Source organism: Biomphalaria glabrata, chromosome 11 (assembly GCF_947242115.1).
Source record: "Biomphalaria glabrata chromosome 11, xgBioGlab47.1, whole genome shotgun sequence".
In the NCBI taxonomy this organism is placed as follows: Eukaryota; Metazoa; Mollusca; class Gastropoda; family Planorbidae; genus Biomphalaria; species Biomphalaria glabrata.
The window spans coordinates 28164793-28186043 of record NC_074721.1 but is presented as its reverse complement, the minus strand read 5'-3'; the positions used below and the strand labels follow the sequence as shown (position 1 = coordinate 28186043).

The 21251-nt window shown below is 33.0% G+C and overlaps 1 protein-coding gene across 20 annotated transcripts in view; it reads right to left on the bottom strand.

The window, feature by feature from the left end:
• LOC106078839 (uncharacterized) overlaps positions 1-19968 on the bottom strand; it is a 75343-nt gene extending 55375 nt beyond the window's left edge. The window contains exons 1-16 of one of the 20 annotated variants that reach the window (XM_056045750.1): positions 19807-19967; positions 19025-19097; positions 18053-18123; positions 14326-14427; positions 10898-10960; positions 10735-10788; positions 10338-10370; positions 10182-10214; positions 9917-9949; positions 9768-9800; positions 9498-9530; positions 9230-9262; positions 8484-8516; positions 8332-8364; positions 2838-2946; positions 405-523 (exon numbers count right to left, since the gene is read on the bottom strand). In XM_056045750.1, the coding sequence (XP_055901725.1) occupies positions 405-523; positions 2838-2946; positions 8332-8364; positions 8484-8516; positions 9230-9262; positions 9498-9530; positions 9768-9800; positions 9917-9949; positions 10182-10214; positions 10338-10370; positions 10735-10788; positions 10898-10960; positions 14326-14427; positions 18053-18091 (750 nt within the window). In that variant the 5' untranslated portion in view covers positions 18092-18123; positions 19025-19097; positions 19807-19967. Of the gene's footprint in view, positions 1-404; positions 524-2837; positions 2947-8331; positions 8365-8483; positions 8517-9229; positions 9263-9497; positions 9531-9767; positions 9801-9916; positions 9950-10181; positions 10215-10337; positions 10371-10734; positions 10789-10897; positions 10961-14325; positions 14428-18052; positions 18124-19024; positions 19098-19806 lie in introns of all 20 variants that reach the window. The other 19 variants (XM_056045752.1, XM_056045749.1, XM_056045751.1 and 16 more) reach the window with 19 other exon arrangements.
• Positions 19969-21251: the final 1283 nt, after the last annotated feature.

Here is a 21251-nt window from a genome sequence, read left to right as displayed (position 1 = left end):
GCTTAATTTGGACTTAGACTTGGATTCTCATTGGGTGGCAAGCTGTCTACACAAAGATCTGTCACTGGCTATAGTTAAAGCTTCTTCCCACCTGATGCCCATGAAAGTGTAGCGCGAAGTTATACTATCATGTACCTGTTTGCACTTTCCTCGTTATGGTAACTATGTCATTGCAACTCTTTGTGTGTGTAATTTATTTAGTTAAATAACATGTCTCGAACCTTTTGCGACGCTCTGTCACAAACTTACTAAGTTGTCACAAAATTCCACCCCAAGAACCCCCGTGGCTACCCCCATGATATATATAAATATAATTAAAACTTATATTTAGTTGCTTAGAGTTGAATAAAAATGTATTGATTGTTTTGAAAATGAGCAAATTTAAATAAAGTTTTAATATTTACCTGTTTTGGTAAATCTGTAATCACAGCTTTTCTGTGCTCTGATGTATTGCTGTCTAGTATACTTTCGATAAGACGTAGTAAAGTTAGATTGTTTCCTTCTGGTACGATAAGCCAACAATCTATCCAAAAATATTTTTTATGGTTACTGAATGTTTAAAATAACGAAATTCATATTGATTAATATTTTTTTTTATTACACAAAATCGTCATAAAATGTTTTCTTAATGGTTAATGGTTTATTAATTAGTTGAGCAAATTAAATTAATGAATGTATCAGTAACATAAATAATCTAAACACTGACATTTTTTTTCAAGTATCGCGTGTTTTGGTAGGGTAATTTCATGTAATTACCATTATTTAAAAATTAATACTAATTTCAAAATATTTTTAAAAGTTATGAAAATTTATATCAATTTATTCTGCTTTTTTTTCCAAATCTGATGATTTTTTGCCCTGAAGAAGGAAAAAAAGTGCTGGGAATAGTAAAGATAAATGAATGACAAAATCAGTAAAAAAAAAAAAATGAAGTCCTTTTTTAAGTCTTTATGTCTTTTGAGTTTTGGGTATGAAACTATTAAAAATAAATGTTTCGTTATGTTTTTTAGAGTTCTTACAACCATTAAGACAAGGGTTGCACCTGATATTCTTTTTGTGATATTACGCTGGAGCCGGATATAAACGGATAGTGATTATATTATATGAATACTAAATAGAGTTTTTTCTCTTTAAAAAAAATATATTTAGTAGTTAGTTTGACAGAAATTACGTAACTAAGCAATACAAATGTAAAGAAAAATATATCTGACAAATAATCCAAAACCGTTTGCAAAAATGTGTTACAAATATGATACTTAGTCATCTTCCTTACTAAATAGCCTTCCGTGTTTGTTACTATTAGTAATGATTAGTTGTAAAAAATGGTGTACTTTTATGAAAAAACTGCTTCCATAGTTGATGTTCAAAGTTTGATTTTTCGCTTTTAGAAAATAAAATAATTAACAACGTCGCATCAGAACATCGAATCATCTAAAATATTAGGATGTCGGATTTTCACTATATTTTCTAGTTTACGAATTCTAAACGGGTGGAGAAACGGACAATCGGACGGAGGGACAGATAGACCACACAAAACTAAACGCGTCTTTTCACTTTTCGGTGGCCGCTAAAAATCATCCACTCGTGTGGACAATTAATCTTTAGTCCAGCCCCTTAGTTAATTTTTTTCTCAAATTAGTTAACTCGGCAACCGTGCAGATGTGTGACTTGAAGTCCAGCCTAGTAATTGTGACTCCTCTACACGTTAGCATGAAAATCCTGTTTAGAGGTGTGACTTGAAGTCCAGCCCCCTAACTATGATATACTACCATGTGAACAAACTCAGTGTGACCTCTAGACAATGTCAACATGCTGACATTACGGACGTACTGTGTGGTCACTTTGTCAATCCATTAACGCAATGTGATGGACTACTGAAATAAAAGGGATTTGTTCACCTCTACCTCTGCACAGCTAGACACATGAGCGGCTATCGTGACGTAAAAACTATAACATGTGCAGACGTTAACTAACCAACTCATGGGTCAAGACAACCAGAGTAAAACTATGTGTAAAAGGTGACTGGTGCATATTCATATATTTCAAAGCACTTTATAAAAAAATATCAACGTTTATCTATTGCAAAGCAAACAACAATTGAACCACGTCCACTTTATATGTTATAACCCTAGTGGCGGACTGAAAGGGTTAATGTGTGTGCGGCCTAATGACAAACATAATTCAGGCCAATCACACAGGTCAAGGGCTGTTGAACAAGGGACTTTACTGCTAGTTAACGCTAATATGACCTATGTTTTGGTCATGTGATCGAGAGCTTTCACGGACTAGCGACAGTGTGCAACAATAGACAGTAAAGTCCAGGACAGCAAGCAGTAAGGACTGTGTGCTACAAAGTGAGTCCTTGAAATTGTAGCTGTACGAGTCTAGAAGTAGACAGAGAAAGACTTGTTGTGTTTTTTGTAGGCAGTTCTATTGTACAAGAAAGTATTTAAATTTGATGTGGCCAATTGTGTTGTATTGACTTTTCATGTAATTGTAAATAAACCGCCACCTTGTTAATTGAAGCTCTTGTTGTCAAGTTCTTGTGTTAGATGTGCTGTTGTGTTTAGCAGTGTTTGCAGAGATCCTGATAGAGAAGAACGTAACAATATTAGTATAATAATAATAAGGCTTGTCTCCGTAACCACATATTTATAGACGTTTAGGTACTATTGTGTACTTTTTACAATTCGGACAACTGTCCTGCAGTGCTATCCAGGCAGATACGAATATGGCCGAATTGTGAAAAACGATTGAATATATAGGCCGGAATATCACAAACAAGGATTCAATAGCTAAGGAAGGATAAAAACATATGTTAATATTAAGATACTCACTATTTTTAATTAGAAGTTCAATTAGCATGGAAAGAAAATCTCGAATATTATAGATGTCTTGTTGACTGCAAAAATCTTCGTTTATAGAACCAATCAACGTAACGATAAGCTGTCAAAAACAAAACATGTATTTAATATGTTGTTTGTTTGTTTTTTAATTTTAAAGGTAATTAGTAAATAAAATAATTATGTTTTCTCTTTTAAAAGAGTTCACTGTTTAAGCAATTTAAGTTAATAAAATAAATAGGAGTAAACTATAAGTTATTTGCCTGGACTAGTTTATTCATTTTATGTGTAAAAAAAAATAAGAAATTTTAGATATAGAGGAAAATGAGAAAATAAATAAACGTGATTGTTTGATATATCTTTTTTTTTCATATTACTTAGTTTAGAGTACTGCGTATTTTTACGGCTCAAATAAACTACAATAAAAATTGCATACCTTATTGTAAAGAATTTTTTTAAAATAACAAAAAAGCTAATGTGATGAAGAGAAATCAATGATAATGATATGGCTTTAACATTAGTCACAGAGAAATTAGTTTTCCAATAGTCGATGAAAAGAAACCATATCTGACTTAGAATCAAATGACACCATATTTACAAATAATAAAAAATTCCTGCATATCTATATCTTAAAAATTCTAGATAACTTTATGTCCTAGTTGAAAATATATAAATTTTGATAACAGTTTGATAAAATTCAGTTGTAAGGTTGATAAATAAAGTTGAACATAAATGTCTATAAATATAAATGCTTAGGAAAACAATATATAAAAAAACAAAAGCAAATAAACTCAAATGGTAAAGATACACAAACTCTTTTATCGTTTAGGAAAAATAATATAATTGGCTTGTAAGATTTTGTTACCATTGAATATCATCTTTCGAAATCCCTAATGTTACCGAGAGATATTAGTTTGTAAAATGTTTTACATTATTCGAATGTTCCTTGAATATTCAGAATAATCTACATACTACTCCGAACCTCCCGAAGGGGGCCTGAAGCAAGCAGGGTATGAACCTAGGACCGTAGAGACAATCAAAGGACATTAAATCCAAAACCACGAACGGTGGAATGAACCTCCCCTCCCCCACTTCAAATAACGCTTTCCCCTGCGGACCTCCCCCCCTTTCTCGGAAGCAGCTGGTCACTGCAAAGGTGCAAATCGACTCAACCCCTCGAGCAACATCTTTACTTGACTAGCACTAGCTTGTTTCAATCTCCCTTGCCCAGACCAAGCCATGTTATGGATAATGTAAGTAGGCTTAGGTTACTTTTATGATTATATTTTATATTATGACTTTTAATGGATAAATATTTAGAGTCAACCCTTTTATCTAGACTAAAATATATTTCCCTAATTCTTACATGTATTTAGCTCTTTAGCTATTATTAATTTATCGCTGATATATTATCGCTTACCACGATCCCTTAGCATATTATTATTGATTAATTCCTTGTCATAAATTATCATAATATTTCTATAGCATGTCATATTACTAAGTAGGTATTTACTCTTATTTCTTTGTAAGGAATCCCTTTACTATGTATGTATTTATTCTATCAGCCATGTTTGCCAGAATATATTAATTAGCTAATACCATAATATTTTTTATTCTCTAGATTAAAGCCTTTTACCCAGCAATGTTTACTTATACAAAGGATTGGCGAGTATCAGTCGTTGATCTCCCTTTCTCTTTCATCTCATTTATGTAAACAATATTGTGGTGGAATAAGTCCGCCGATCGGTTCGTTTGCACTTCCCGATGGGGACGATGGCCTGCGACTCCTAGGGGTAAAGTCTTAGAGCCACAACGTGGTAAATATTTGGTTGGTGTTATATAGGCACATAGACAGGCACAAGCAAAACGCAAAGCTTATTGGTTTTGTGGAAGAATAAGTATTTAATAAAGATAAATTAAGAATAAATACAATCAGTGAGTGAGGGGGGGAGGATGTACAGGAAGATTCAGGATTTTATGATAACGTTTAAGATAATATCATCACTGGGATGTTGCTCGTAAAGATTCGTGTATGGTTTGCTTATTCGGCTGTCTCTCACTTATCTGTTATGCAAGGTTCTCCTTCGGGGTGGGGTAAGTTGAAGCTCCGTTGTGTTTTAGCCAGTTGTTGGTGCCCTGCAGGTAGGCAGGCGCTAGTGTGAGGAATATGAGGATGCCACGCGGTGGGCTTACTCCTGTGGTAGTTGCAGACCGGTCCTGGGACGTCAGCCTGGAATGCCTTCGGTTCGGGTCGAGGGTGATGAGTGACTCACCCTCAACGGGAATGTGTGGAGAGCTGCTGAGGTCTGCCTTCAGGCGACAAAACACGCCAGCCCTGGTGTAGGAGGCTATGAAATGAGACATGAGAGGAGCCTGAATTATTAAACCATACAGGCTGGTTGGCGAGGGGCGCATCCTTGATAGGAGCGTCTCCCTCAGACTAACTAAGATACATGTTAACAACATTTTACTAGGTCTAGTAATAATTGCTGTACAAATAATACAATAGTAATAATACAAATACAAATATAAAATGTACAAGGCAGGGGCATAAATGAGGAGGGAAACAGGGGGACCATATTACAGGGTTGTAGCCCCTGTGACCTCATTGACCCACAGGTAAACAAGTCCGCGGTCACTCGTGACCAGAGGACCGTGACAAGAAGAAGGGAGGGGGGGGGGTGCAAAAGGGCACATAACTATGCAGGTCGACAAGCTGAAAATAGTGGGGTAGACACGCGAGACTGATTCTCGGGACCTAAGGATGCATGGTAACAGCACAGTATGTGCATAACCAAAACAAGCATGATCATAGTGTATATATATGTGCACATATACAGGTACATATGCACAGGTAAGAAAATGATCTAGACGCGAATAGGTCCAGATGGATATGGATATGAATGAATAACAAATGCATAAATAGACATTAGGGTTAACTGAATCGCAAGGTGGATGTCCACCGTTGGGACTACAGTCAACATTGACGAGTAAACGAGGAACACATATTCAAAGATATTTACAAATGTAATGTTTGGAAGCAAACAAGGGTTAACATGGTAATGATACATGAACATATATGTTACAGGCGAAGACACACTAAATAATAATGATAAAGTTTTTCCAACTCACCCGCTTTGCCTTACACCAAATGAATCGTTGACTTGAGAGTCTTCTGACTTCTCAGTGATTCTGATCTAGAATGGCATTAACCTGAAACTTCCATCTCCGGCTTTTATAGGTTACCGAACGGTATGTTAAGAGTAGTGATGATCCAATGGCCAGCGAGTCTTTTGAGTTTAGAATTGTTAAATTGGACCAATCTTTTCATTTGGGGCTCATTCACCTGACTTCTTTAACCCGCGACCCGGGGGGGGGGCGAAGGAGGATGAAAGCGGAACCATACCATAATTATCAGGCTGGACAATCGCTCGACGGTACAGCGGACGGAAACGATTTGAATAGCCCTGGGCGTTAGGATTGTCGACTCAAAGGGGTGTACGTGGACACCAAATTTTAATGTCCCTGGACTTTACGGTTGCGTGCTTTTGTTTCGGCGTTTGGGGCGTAACTTTCAATTTTAATGTTCCTGAACTGAACGGCTGCGTACGTTTGTTTCGGCGTCTGTGTGTAACTTGGGATGTGTGTTTATGGCCTATAATTTGGGGGTTGGATCTAACCTTTGTGTAATAGATTGTTTGTGTTCTACCCTGGTCAGTTTAGTGTAAAAAGGGCTATACAATGCTAACTAGTGGTTAAGAGGGGGGGTTAGTTCCGCACTGGTCAGTTCTGTATTGAGAAGGGACGCGTTTCGTCACAAATATATGTAATTGCTATTCACCGTGATGGTCAACTTTACTTGTATTACCTCATCACTTATTACTGCTTGTTATTTTCCTTTATTGTATTTCCCATTATTATTCTCATTTTCCCTTTATGGGACATCAAATGATAATTGATATCTCCATTGTCGATATATAATATTTATTTGTTAGCTCCACTAATTTATGAGACTCGCTTATAGTTTCTTTACATCATTCTGAAGATGTTCTTCCCAGTGGTGTCATTATGGCTAACCGACGTATACATCATGTCGTTGCAGCTTTTATCTACAAATAATCTGCACTTGGTGACATACCCACTACATGCTAATACCAGATCTGCAAATACCGAAGCCCTACTAATACATAACCAGCGTCCAAACAACAACGCTCGCCAAAGACCCGTAACTGGATTGCTGTCAGTAGCCGAGGCTAATAATTCCCCCTATGAACAGTTGGACATAACACGGCCTGGATCTATTCTGCCATTTCACCAGCAGACAGCGTCAGCACCAACAATACAAGTTTACTTACGGACGCACGGACACAGATAAGCTAAGAAATAAACCCTTATGACACTCCGACCATTTGGCTCTTAAATCTAGTGATGATATATACACTAATGTACAAGATCTTATCCAGGCCAAGAGAGATGGGAGAGATGGTCAATAGACCATGTGTGCTGCCTCAAGGATTCACAAAAGTTTAAATCATACATGCTGCATTTGTATCCATCTATTTTGTATTCTAGTTTTAAATACTTGACTTTTATATAAGCATTCATTTTTTCCCCTCTTATCCCATATATGTAAATGTTTTGCGTGATCAATGTCGTTTTTAGCCAATAATGTAAATTCGGTGGCAAAACTAAACATCTCATACTTTTATCTACTATACTAATGAACACCAGAACAAGAGATGTCGACAATGATTTAAATTAATGCTCACAATGATAGATAAAATAAATAAGTATATCTTAGAAGTCAATATTCATATCGACATATTTTATCCCATATTAACGTTCCACTTTACAACGAAATATAAAACAGAGATTTTCTGATAAATTATCCAAAAAAAAAAAATACCAATCTAAAAAAAAATGTTTTTTTTTACAGGGATACTTTTTATAAATTCTGTTAGTTTTTTTTTAAAGATTAGACATCATCTATTCTAATATCATTATTTTCTAGACATGATATATATAGGTGTCTTTCTAGTTCAATAAACCAAGACTAATCGCTGTATTATCAAAATAAAATATTTCAAAATGTATTCATCGCGTGTATATCATTTTATATCGATCTCATAGCAGCTAATGGGCAACGAAAGAATCAATACGAATATGAAATAATAAGAAAAAAATCAAAATCCAAAACATCAGCAAACACTTATGCATGTCAACAAAATATTTATTACTACTTAAACATTATAGTTTTTTTACTACCACGGAATGAATATTACTACAAACAAGTTAACAAAATCATTTATATACATATGATGCACACATTGTACTTTTAGCTGCACACTTTGTAAATTATATTTTTATTTTACTTTTGTAAATACATATTGTTTTTATGTTTTTAAAAAAACGTACATTTTTTATACAAAGGATGCACATATTCTCATTCTTCTTGCTTCACACTTTGTAAATTATATTGTTATTTTACCTTTGTTTCTTTTGGCTCATCATTTAAGGGATCCTTAAAAAAAAATTCATATTGTTCTTATTAAAAAAAAAAAACTTACATTTTTTATACAAAGGATGCACACATTTTCATTTATTTTGCTTCACACTTTGTAAATTATATTTTTATTTTACCTTTGTTTCTTTCGGCTCATCCTTTATGGGAACCTTAAAAAAAATTAAATACATATTGTTCTTAGGTTATTTAAAATTTATTCTTATTATTCTTATTCCCACACAGACTAGGCCCCGCGTGATCAGTTTCGCATAGGGCCCGCAATTGCTAGGACCGGCCCTGCCTACGCATCAACAATGAGCACACACCCTTTCCCTTTGTCTAGACCTTGAACATACGTCACGTGTGACCTCTGGCCAGGTGTTTTTAAACATTACTGGCGAATAGGCGGGAGGCGATAGCCTGAACAGGGTGTCACATTGTCTATCACGCGATTGATCCATCATCTGCTTCAATGTCAAATCCTTATTTCCGACCAAGTGGCATATAAGTCTCAAACAGTCAGAAAGAGTCGCTCTATTTTCTCTACTACGTTGTTTGGCGTTCATTCAGAGATTCTAATTATTGTGTTTTCATTTCTTTTTCTATTCACTTTGACTTCTAAGAATTATATCCAATGCTAAACCTTAATAATTTAGATTTCCTTCTCATAACCTTAAGTTGAAACATAATATTTTTTATTGTCTTACATTATGTATACAAATTTTTATTCTTCTTGCTTCATATTTTGTAAATTATATTTGTATTTTACCTTTTTAAATACATATTGTTTTTAGTTTTATTAAAAACGTACATATTTTATACATAGGATGCACACATTTCATTCTTCTTGCTTCACACGTTGTAAATTATATTTTTATTTTACCTTTGTTTCTTTCGGCTCATCCTTTATGGGAACCTTAAAAAAAATAAATACATATTGTTCTTAGGTTATTTAAAAACATAAAATTTTTTATACAAAGGATACACACATTTTTATTCTTCTTGCTTCACACTTTGTAAATTATATTTTTGTTTTTACCTTTCAATACATATTGTTCTTATTTTTTTAAAACCTTACATTTTTTATACATAGGATGCACACATTCTCATTCTTCTTGCTTCACACTTTGTAAATTATATTTTTATTTTACCTTTGTTTCTTTCTGCTCGTTCTTTATGGGAACCTTAAAAAAAATAAATACATATTGTTCTTAGGTTTTTAAAAAAACGTACATTTTTTATACAAAAGGATGCACACATACTCATTCTTCTTGCTTCACACTTTGTAAATTATATTTTTGTTTTTACCTTTCAATACATATTGTTCTTATTTTTTTAAAAACCTTACATTTTTTATACATAGGATGCACACATTCTCATTCTTCTTGCTTCACACTTTGTAAATTATATTTTTATTTTACCTTTGTTTCTTTCTGCTCGTCCTTTATGGGAACCTTAAAAAAGTACATATTGTTCTTATGTTTTAAAAAAAACGTACTTTTTTATACAAAGGATGCACACATACTCATTCTTCTTGCTTTACACTTTGTAAATTATATATTTATTTTACCTTTGTTTCTTTCGGGTCGTCCTTTATGGGATCCTTAAAAAAATTAAATACATATTGTTCTTTGGTTTTTAAAAAAACGTACATTTTTTATACATAGGATGCACACATTCTCATTCTTCTTGCTTCACACTTTGTAAATTATATTTTTTTGTTACCTTTGTAAATACATATTTTTTTTTTAGGTTTTTCAAAAAGGTACAATTTTATACATAGGATACACACATTATCATTCTTCTTGCTTCACACTTTGTAATTTTTTTTTTACCTTTGTTTCTTTCGGCTCGTCCTTTATGGGAACCTTAAAAAAAAATTAAATACATATGTTTCTTATGTTTTAAAAAAACGTACATTTTTTATACCTAGGATTCACACATTCTTATTCTTCTTGCTTCACACTTTGTAAATTATATTGTTCTTTTACCTTTGTTTCTTTCGGCTCATCCTTTATGGGATCCTAAAAAAATTAAATACATATTGTTATTAATTTTTAAAAAAACGTACATTTTTTATAAATCGGATACACACATTCTAATTTTCTCTATCCATTCGTTTATGTAATTTATATTTTTGTTTTTACCTTTTAATACATATTGTTCTTATGTTTTTAAAAACCTTACATTTTTTATACAAAAGATGTACACATTCTCATTCTTCTTGCTTCACTCTTTGTAAATTATATTTTTATTTTACCATATATTTTGCTAAATAATTTTTTTTCTTGAAAACATAACATTAGTCTACTGTGATTAGATAGGCATTTAACATAATTTTTATCTATTAAATACTTTAAAATTAATATAATATCTTATCTATATTACCTCTTTAGGACTAACACTGTTTCTATTTGTACAGCAGCAGAACAGATCATTGATCTAGAAAAAAAAAAACCAATTACTTGAATCAATGCTAATCACACAAGAACAGATGAAACAATGTAGCGTGTTTGATGCAAGTTCATTATAAAATAATAAAGAAGACTACCTTGGTTTCCTCGTCCTCAGTTTTAGCATTAAAATTTTCTTTGACAGTTGAAAAATATTTCTCCTAAAAATAAATAAATATAAATCAAGTTTAGAAAGACAGATTGTGTGGAAACTCAAACTCAAAATCGGACCCAAAAGGGACAACATAGACAAGTAAAAAGGCATGTTTAAAATTTTAAGAAAGAATATCAGAATGACGTTCTATCAAAGTCAAATTACATAAACGAATGGATAGAGAAAGTTGGCAGATTCTTGTACTTGTTTCTTAAACTTGCAATTGAAACGAAGTTCGTATCAAATTTTTTTATTCAAATAATATTTGAATCAGTATTCTATTGAATGAATTAATAAATTCATGGAAAATATATTTTATAATGATCCATTAACACTTTTACCATTGTGACCTTAGATGCAAATGATTTGTACCAATGCTCGAATCTATGAAGTAAGCTTGTTTATTTTTTAAGAAGCTTGTGAACTTTTTAATAAGACTGACTTCCCCTGAAGGTTTTCATTGAAAAGTGGTGTAATTTTTCGAAAAATCTGCTTGCATATATAATTTTAAAAATTAGATGGTTCACATTTGAAAAACAAAAGTAGCATTAGATCTTTGAATGATCTAAAATATCATGATGTCCGATTTTCATTTTCTCTTATAGTTTCTGAGAACTAAACGGGACGGACGTACGGAAGGACGGACAGGTCACACAAAACTAATAGCGTCATTTCCCCTTTCGGGAGCCGCTATAAACACTTATTTTCCAATAGTTAATTTCTCCGCACCATGACTGCAGTCGTGCTGCTATCGCAAAAATGTGAAAAACAAGTTATAAATTGTTGATTAAAAGTATGTTCCAATTATATGCATGCTAAATAAACTCGTTCTTTAAAAAAACAAAACATTTTTTAAACACAGTAATTAGTATGACAAAACGTACGTAACTTAGCAGTATAATTGTAAAAAAAAAAGATATGAAAACTAAAACCACTTACAAATATATTAAAAATATGGTAATATGTCACCCCTTTATGATAACTAAATAGCCTGCTGCGTTTTTACTATTAATAATGAATAATTTTATAGATGTATTAAAAAAACAAAGTTCATGCATAATTGATTGTAAAAATTATTTTTTTCGTTTTCAGAAAAGAAAAAAAGTAAATGTTGCTTCATAACTTTGAAAGGTCTAAGATATCATGATTTTAAGTTTTCAATATGTTTTCTAGTTTGCATGATCTGAACGGGACAGATGGACGGACAGACTGACCACTCAAAACTAACAGAGTCTTTTTCCTTTTTGTGAGCTGCTAAAAAAGATAATTTTATTTCCATTTAATGATTTAGAATAGGGCTGTTTGGACTCAACATGAGGCCAAAACATTTTCTACTGACATAAAAAAAAATTGATTAAGGGAAAAAATAAATTGACTTCCAAATTAGATATCTTCAAAAATGGGTCTAAATGGATTTAGATACTTACATAATGACTTCTGCAACTCAAACGTATTTAGACATTATTCACACAAAAAAAAAATATAAAAAAGTTAATTAATTTTATGTTTCAATTAACTTTTATGTTATATAGCGTTTGAATTTAAACAATTTAAACAATCTGAATTACTTATAAATATTTGCAATGTAAAATTGCATTTCCATTATTTCATTTACTTACTTGTAACATGATATCGGTAAAATGATATAATTTAACGGAAATTGTCATTGTTGACTTTTGGAAAACATGCGTCTATTGCTTCAGATAGAAAATAAAATATTAAAAAAAAGCTACCTATAATCTGGGATTCAAAGTTAAAAGTTAGCTAAATTTTCCATTTTAGACTTTGCGATTTATGGGGCAAATGATGTTCACCTGTTTCTTAGGCCGATGGTTAACGAGCAGAGTTTTATGTGGCTAGTACAACTACCAAACGCCTTTACTTTCTCCAACTAATGTTAGGTACCCATTAGTGTTGGGTGGACTCAGAATCGCAGTCTTCATTTGGACTCAAACCCAAGGCCTAAGGTCCGTAAGCCAAGCGCTTAACCACTCGACCACCGTGGCCCTTATAGTAAGCAAAAACAAAAGATGTTAAAAAAAAGCTAGCTATAAGCTGGGATTTAGTGAGAACATATTTTACTACTTTCAAATCCGGAACTATAAGGCTTGTAGTTCCTTTCGACTTGAAAAAATAAGAAACACATAAATTAGTTAAGAACTATAAAATGTTTAAATGATCCAAAGTGTTTTGATCTAAGTGTAGGCGAAACCTGAATTGGCCCTAATCGCACATTCCTCAAAAGCACTTTCAAAACTTATTTGCTTTTGAGTCTATGACGTTGACTGCAGACGAGGTACCTAGCAATTGAATTGAGATGCTTCGAAAAGATCCTAGGTATCACATTTAAAGACCGCATCACAAACCAAGAGATTACAAAAATGGTTAATGTAGCGATAGGACTACACGATGACAAAATAACTATCGTGGAAAAAAAAAGCTAAAAATATAGGACAATATTACAAGGTCTCAGGGGCTCACAAAGACCTTCCTTCAGGGAACAGTACTATGAAAAAAAAAAGAGGCAGACAGAGAAAGCGATGGGTGTGTGTGTGTGTGTGTGTGTGTGTGTACATAACTAATCTCTATTGCATTCTTACCCTTCATTCTTTCGGAAAACGTTTAATGTGCCATAGAATATTTTCTTCATGGATTTATTGGAAAAATAGTAGATTCCCCGCCTTTGCCAACAAGGGGGTCTGGGGGAGCGCTAGTAAACTCAATACTCCTTGGCTGCGCTGGGTCAAGTGATGGTTTAGTATTAAAATCTAACATAAAATAAACAAAATCAAATAAAAAAATCGATCACTATATTCCGAATTTCATTTCAAGGGGGTGGGGGTTGAGCCCCCAAGCCCCCTGGCTACGCCCATTTCCTAAGCGTTATGCATTAGTCGTGCATATTAACCAATGATCTAAATTCTGCCAAGTCACTGGTTTTCCTTGCTAAATCATGCAACCCATTCCATGTTCTAATAGCGCTAGGGAAGAAGCAGAATTTGTACAAATGTGTCTTAGCATATGGAACAAGGAATGTGCTTTTATCTTTGTGCCTTTCTGAGTATTTTATTAATTTTTGTTTTTGTAGCTGTGAATCTCGGAATCTCAAGATTTGAAGCAAGAAAAATGGCCTGGGTGAAAGAGCGCCGAACCAACAAAAAATGAGAAGAAGAAGAAGGCTTATTCGCTACTGACCAAATCCACCCATGCCATGTCATGTATGCGGTTGGCTTTTCAAAGCGATGATTGGACTTTGCAGTCATCTTCGAGTCCATTGGAGATGAGAAATAACGAAGAAGGAGCTTTATATATATATATATAAATGCAGCAATATAAGAAAAAATAAATTACAAATTATAATTAGTGACTTACCTGGTCATCTGAAGAGAGAATGAGTTTGCTTTCACTTAAGACGTCTTTATCTGGATTGAAATTCTGAAGAAGTGTGATTCTCTTTATTTTCTCCTCTGATTTCTAGCCCCCCCAAAAAAACATATAATTTTAATTTGTAATAGTATTATATATTTTTTTAAATAAACGATTATATTAGCACGGATCTATAACGAAAAAAAATACGTTTATTCAAGTATGCACCACTGCCACTCTCAAGTTCTAAGTCGCAAAAATGTGTCGTCGCATGATAAGCTGATAAATATGCATGATTTATATGAGAAGACCTAAAAAAAGGTAAATAAAGGAAAGTGTAGGCTGGTAGAGCCTTTTTAATGAATATTACAGTAAGTTTTAAATTATATTTCAGACGTGATTTAATTTTTATAGACTTATTTTTAATGTGGGAAGCGTGGTCAAGAGGCTATGTGCGCTTGAACTTGGCTTGTCTTGGCTACCTAGAAGGGGCTCGAGGTTCGACACCTGACTCGGGCAGAGCTGCGTTTACTGAGCGCCCAAAGGCAGCACGGAAAACCAACTCCTAGATACCCCCTCCCCCCCCACCGGTCCACAAATGAGATTGGACCAAAGCGCTCTGAGCATGCTATAAGCATTAAAGTAGCGCTATATAAAAGCTATAATAATAATAATAATAATGAGGAATATTTCTATGTCTATGATTGCTTTATAATTCTTCCGATTTCTGGTAACTGAAATTCTTATTTGACAAAATAATAAAGAGATAAAACAATGATGTAAATTTTTATTAAATGTAGTCACCAGTCAATGCTTACATATGTTATTGTTATATAAAAAAGAAATACATATTTTAAACAAAACTTGAAACACACACTGTACCATATGTCAATATAGCTTTAGGCATTGCATATAGTAAAAGTCATAGAAGACGTTAGAGCAGTCTTGGCTTAGCGCAAATAGCATTATAAATAAAAACTTAGAGAATGATAGTGCTGGAGCCATTTCTTATTTTCGATATTTAAAATTTAAAAAAAATCATTTTCTGAGCTATCTCATCATCTGTCCAATGGCTGTGTGAAGCGTCTAGTGTGGTAGCTTAACTTGTTGCCACCGCTGGCTAGCATTTGTGAAAGGGGAGCAATTTTGTAAGTCTCTCTTGCCAGTACATAGCCTCTCCACAGCAAGTCCTATGCAGTACCTCCTCGTGGTGGCAGATGGAAACTGAGGCTGCGAAGCCTCAGGCTAAACTGCAAGGGTCTCGGAGGAGGTTTGGCCCCAAGATGTGAGGCAGGCATGGCCCGTCGGCGTGCGGACACGCCCTGTTGCCCACAAACCAAACCCCTAGCTATAGGTCAATAGCCGCACTGCCTTGTGTGTGTGTCCCTGTAAGGTCTAAGGCTAAGGGAGTAAACCCTAACAGAAAATCCGGTCCTGGAGCCCCGTAGGCGGGGGGACAGTAGTAAGACTACTGCTCTCTGGCAAACTCCTGCAGCCACCTGTCCCCAAATTGTGATGGCTCGCCATCCCTTTGGACCCGGTCAGTATGGAAGAGAGGCGGGTGCTGACGTGTGGGCAGCCCAGCACTCGCAAATTTACCGCCCAGGCTTTCCCCCAGCAAAAAAAAATCATTTTCTGAGCTATCTACAGTGTATTATTCCAATAAACATTCAATTTAACAAGGTTACAAAGACAGTTTGTGTGGAAACACAAATTAAAATCGGCGTCCGAAGTTTCAGATCTAGACATTGGTAGAGGATAGAACTTATTAGTTTGTAAAAAAAAGCTTTAAATATCATTAAAAAATGCATACATATTTTACAGGATGTGACTCACAAAAAATGTAGAAATATTTATTAACTAAAAAAAAAAAGTTTCAACCAGGGTTTCGAACCCAGGACCTTCTGCGTTTTATGGAAGATGTGACCACTGCGCTACAGAAATAAAATTTAAACATTCAATATATTTGATATCTTTTCTTAAGTAAGATCTCAACCAAGTTTTAGATCTAAATCTAGATTCAAGATCTAAGTCTAAGCCCAGAACTAGAAGTCTCTAAGACTTGATCTGGAAGTAGATCCCAGTCTCTAAGTCTCTAGATCTAGAGTTAGATCTAAGTCATTATGTCTAAGTCTGCCTAAATTCTATATCTAAGTCTGTTGCCAAGTGTCAAATGAGGATGTGTAAAAACTGCGAAGTAAAAAGTTGTTGTTTTTTTAATTTACAATTAAAACGAAGTTCGTATAAAAAAATATTTAAAAAAAAAACAACTTTATAATTAGTATTCTATTTCATGAGTTAGATAAAAATAGAAAATCTTTTTTATTATGATCCATTGATACATTTTCAATCGTGACCTTAGTTGAATATTTTTTTATCAATGAGCGAATCAAGAAATGAAGCTTGTGAACGTTTTAATGACTTACTTCCCCTGAAGTTTTTCATTGAAAAGTGGTGTAATTTTTTGAAAAATCTGATTGCATATATAATTTTAAAAAATAGATGGTTTACTTTTCTAAAAGAAAAAAGTAGCCGTTGCATCAGAACTTTGAATGATCTAAAATATCTTGATGTCTAATTTTCATTTTCTCTTCTATTTTCTGAGATCTAAACGGGACGGACGAACAGATGGTCAGACTGACATACAGGTTACACAAAACTATTAATGTCTTTACCCCTTTCGGGGGCCACTAAAAATGAAGGTCAAAAACGAAATGCTATTCACTTCACTTTATAAATGGAGCCCATGCATTAGTTTTTTAATTGGGGTGGGGGGCAACCACAAAATCCATTTTGCTACGCTCATGGAATCAAGTAATTGTAGCTTTGCTTTTAGTTTTGTTTTAGGAGGGGGGAGTCATAAAATCCCATTTGACTACGGTCAAAAAGTTTGGTTACTGATGTTTGCTTTAATTTTTTATTTAAAAAAAATGGAGATTAATCGTAAAACAAAAACATCTGATAAGGTTTAAATTTCAAGACCATAGGGAAAAGTTTTGAGGTCTAAATCCTTCTTTGGCTACGATCATAAAATTCGGTGATTGTAGATTATTATTTTTTTTTATTAAAGAGTGAATTTTCAACCTCGAAACCCTCAAAAACCTCTTTTATCGTCAAAAAAGACAACCTGCACCCTTTAAACCACTGTTACATAAGATCTGAACGAAAAGGTCGTCTCCTTTTCGTTAGGACTAAAACAGAAAGATTTAAAAACTTCTTTATCCCACTATCGGTCAGAGTGTTACAAGATCAGCTGTCGTCATCAAGAAGTACATAGAAGTCTAATTCATAAAGCGCTGATTGTGAATGTGTTTTGTGAGTGAATGTTGTACGAATTTTTCATCCATTTTGTTTTTGTAAAGTCGTTACGCTGAGGTTGTCAATTGTAGTCAAACTAAATTTCCATTTGGATGGATCAATAAAATTATCTTATCTTATCTTAAATTCTATTTGTGGGCTTTCAAATTAAAACCCTCGGGGGGGGGGGTTAAATTCAAAACTTCTTTTAGCTACTATCATGTAATTAGGTGACTGTCGTTTTTTTTTTTAATTCGCTTTAAAAAAGATGAAATTTTAAGTTAACTACCCCTTGACTGCGCTGGAGCAAGTGATGTTTTAAAATTTAAATGTCATTTACAATAAACAAAGTTATAATTAAAAAAAAAGAACAACTGAAAATTATCCCCATATTAGGGTAAGATATCATTTCGAGGGGGGGGGGGTAAATACTTACCTTTTTAATTGCATTGTTTTTTTTTCTTTTATTCTTCATCTTTACTGCAACACAATTACAAGGATGTCAGTCTAAAAGATATTTGATTAATATATATATATGTAAAATATATATAAAGGAAGAGAACGTAACTGGAGAGAGATGGCTATAAAAAAGATAGATGAAGAGTGTTGAGTTAATGGATGAAGTAGATAGATAGATAGATAGATAGATAGATAGATAGATAGATAGATAGATAGATAGATAGATAGATAGATAGATAGATAGATAGATAGATAGATAGATAAGCTTCACAACCTTTAAAAGCCACATCATGAATTTGAAATGAGGTTACAAAGACAGTGTAACTGCATTTTATGCAAAAATATGTAAAGCTACTTTTGAATTGTTATTTTGAATTATATTTCAATTATACGCATATTAATTTTTCCATACAGAGTAATGTTTTAAAGGATCCATAAATAGTTTACTTCACACACACGCGCACACGCACACAAAATGGCATTTGTCTATTTAATTCCGTATATTTTAAAGAATTTTTTCGTATATTTTGTAATTTCCGGAGATTTCCAGGAGCTCCTGGTAAATCGACAGGAGGGCGCGAAAAATCTGTTTTAAGTTATATGGTTTAATTTAATAATTTATTCACCTAGAATTAGCGCTGGTTCTATAAAAGTGCGGGGCCCACTACGGTCGCATAAGTCGCAGTGGTCTAAGGTCGGACCTGCAAATGAGCGACCCGCTAAAATTCAAGTTTAGAAATAAATAGGCGCCTATGGAAAAACCCTTAATAATCTTTTGCGAGCCGCTCTATTTTTTTCTTATTAACAACTTTCCAAACTAGCTTCTTATGTACGAATATCGTTTTCTTTTTGTAATAAATAGTTTTCAAAGATTAATGGAATAATTAAAATTTATATAAAATATATATTTTTTCATTAAACTAAGAAAAAATAAGAAAATAAAGGTAACCTTGGAATAATGATATGGTCGCCCCATACACTTGGCCGCCTTCGTGCATTGCACACAATAGGTAGCGGCGGCCCTGTTAGTATGACAGAACTCACTTGGCAATGCATTTTTAAAAACAATTTGTAAATGTAAAAACATTAGCATAAATGTGTTACCAATATAGTAAATAGTCCTCCCCTTTAAAAAATAGCCTCCCGTGTTTACTATTAAGTTAATAGTGAATAGTTGTATACATATAATTTAAAAAAAAAACAACAAATACTTGAATAGTAGATTTAAAAAAAAAAAGGTTGCAGTTGCTTCAGATCTTTAAAAGGTCTAAAAAATCATGCTGTTGGATTTTCAAGATCTTTAACGAGATCTAAATGGGAAGGATGGATGGACGAAACGACACAAAACTAATATTCTTTAATACCCTTTCGGGGCCACTAAAAAGAATGTCACAGATAAAAATAACAATATCGTCGTTAAATCTATATTATTTGAAGCATCGAAGAAGCTAGGTAAATACAAGTGTAAGTCTAGAGTTATAGATGACATATCTTCATGTAGATGACATATCTTCATGTAGATGACATATCTTCATGTAGATGACATATCTTCATGTAGATGACATATCTTCATGTACATATATTGTAAATGTTTAAAATGATGTAAGCACAATAGTAATACATTTAATTGTACACATTGCTGAATGTGCTTGTTTATTGTTGTTTGCACAATTTAAACAATCACAATTAACGTCTTTGTAGAAAGAAAAAATAAAGTAAATGAAAACTTACCAAATAAATGTGTTTAACTAGTTAGTGTACCTAAATATATTATAGACATTTATGTTTAGTTTGCAATAAACTTCAGCGGAAATTCTCTGGTATTATATAAAAGTTTCTATCAATGGTCTCTGAGCTCTCTCCCATTCTTTTTCATTGCTTTTTGAAAAGTCTCCTTGGAAGCAATCTAATAGATTATTATCAAGGCTTTCCGGCATTATATTCATTGACTAGTGGTTTTGTGCAAGTGTAATGATAAAAATGTTTTTCAAATAATCAATATCGAATTGACCTTGAACTGTTTACAGTAAAAAGAATATTTGTAGTAAGCAAAAGATTATCAAGCTAGAACTAAAATCAAGATTCAAAGCTTCAAGTAGTCTGATATTTATTCAATCTTTTTTCACACACAAAAAAGTTTGTTCTGTTAATAACAAACAATAAAAAGCTTTGGATCAAATAAACGGGCGTAGCGTGTGCGTACTGCTAGTATTTTTATAACTGCAATGATAAATGTATATACATGTATATATATATATATATATATATATATATATATATATAGACCAATATATATATATATATATATATATATATATATATATATATATATATATATATGTATATATATATATATATATATATATATATATATATATATATATATAAAGTCTTAAAATAAGTACATTTTTGTTCACTCTCTCATGTGCTGAATAAATGTAACTTAACTAAATCGTAGACCAAAATCTCAGAACGTAAATATAGACAAAGCATTACACAATACTGTTATTACCATGCACATAGACATTCAAGTTAATGAAGGAGGTGTGCTGAGCCCGTACCCGGTTAAAGACAAGACTCTGAAGGAATGTTGACATTGAGAAGACAAAAGAGTTCAAGTCTAGGGCTTATTAGAAAGCCGTGATAAAGGAAAATATAGTTATTATGTGTCTTTGTTTTCCTGTGAATAAAATATCCTCGTTAGGTTACTTTCCTGGGGTTAATTATAATTCACATCTTAATGTGATATTTCTAATTAGAACATTTTCTGTTCATTTCAAAGATCTGATGAATATGTACCACTTAGCCAATGTTAGTCATTTTTTGTACAGTACTTAGTAATCTAGTATCATTCATTTTTGCGTATTTTATTTAGTAGGGAAGTATAATTATTATTTTTAGTGGCCCTCTAAATAAGATAAAAAAACAGCTATTAGTTTTGTGTTGTTGTTGTTTTTTGTCCCTCTGTCAGTCTGTCTAGCCGTCCATCATTTTAGTTCACAGAAACAAGAAAATATATTGAAATTATATTGAAAATCCGATAGCATAAATTACATCTTATAAAGTTTTGGTACAATTAAAAAAAATAAACTTTTCATCATAGGCTACGTATAAGGTGTGAGAGAGTTGAAATTCTGATTTAAGCAGAACTATGTACTTTTTAATCTTCTCCCAGA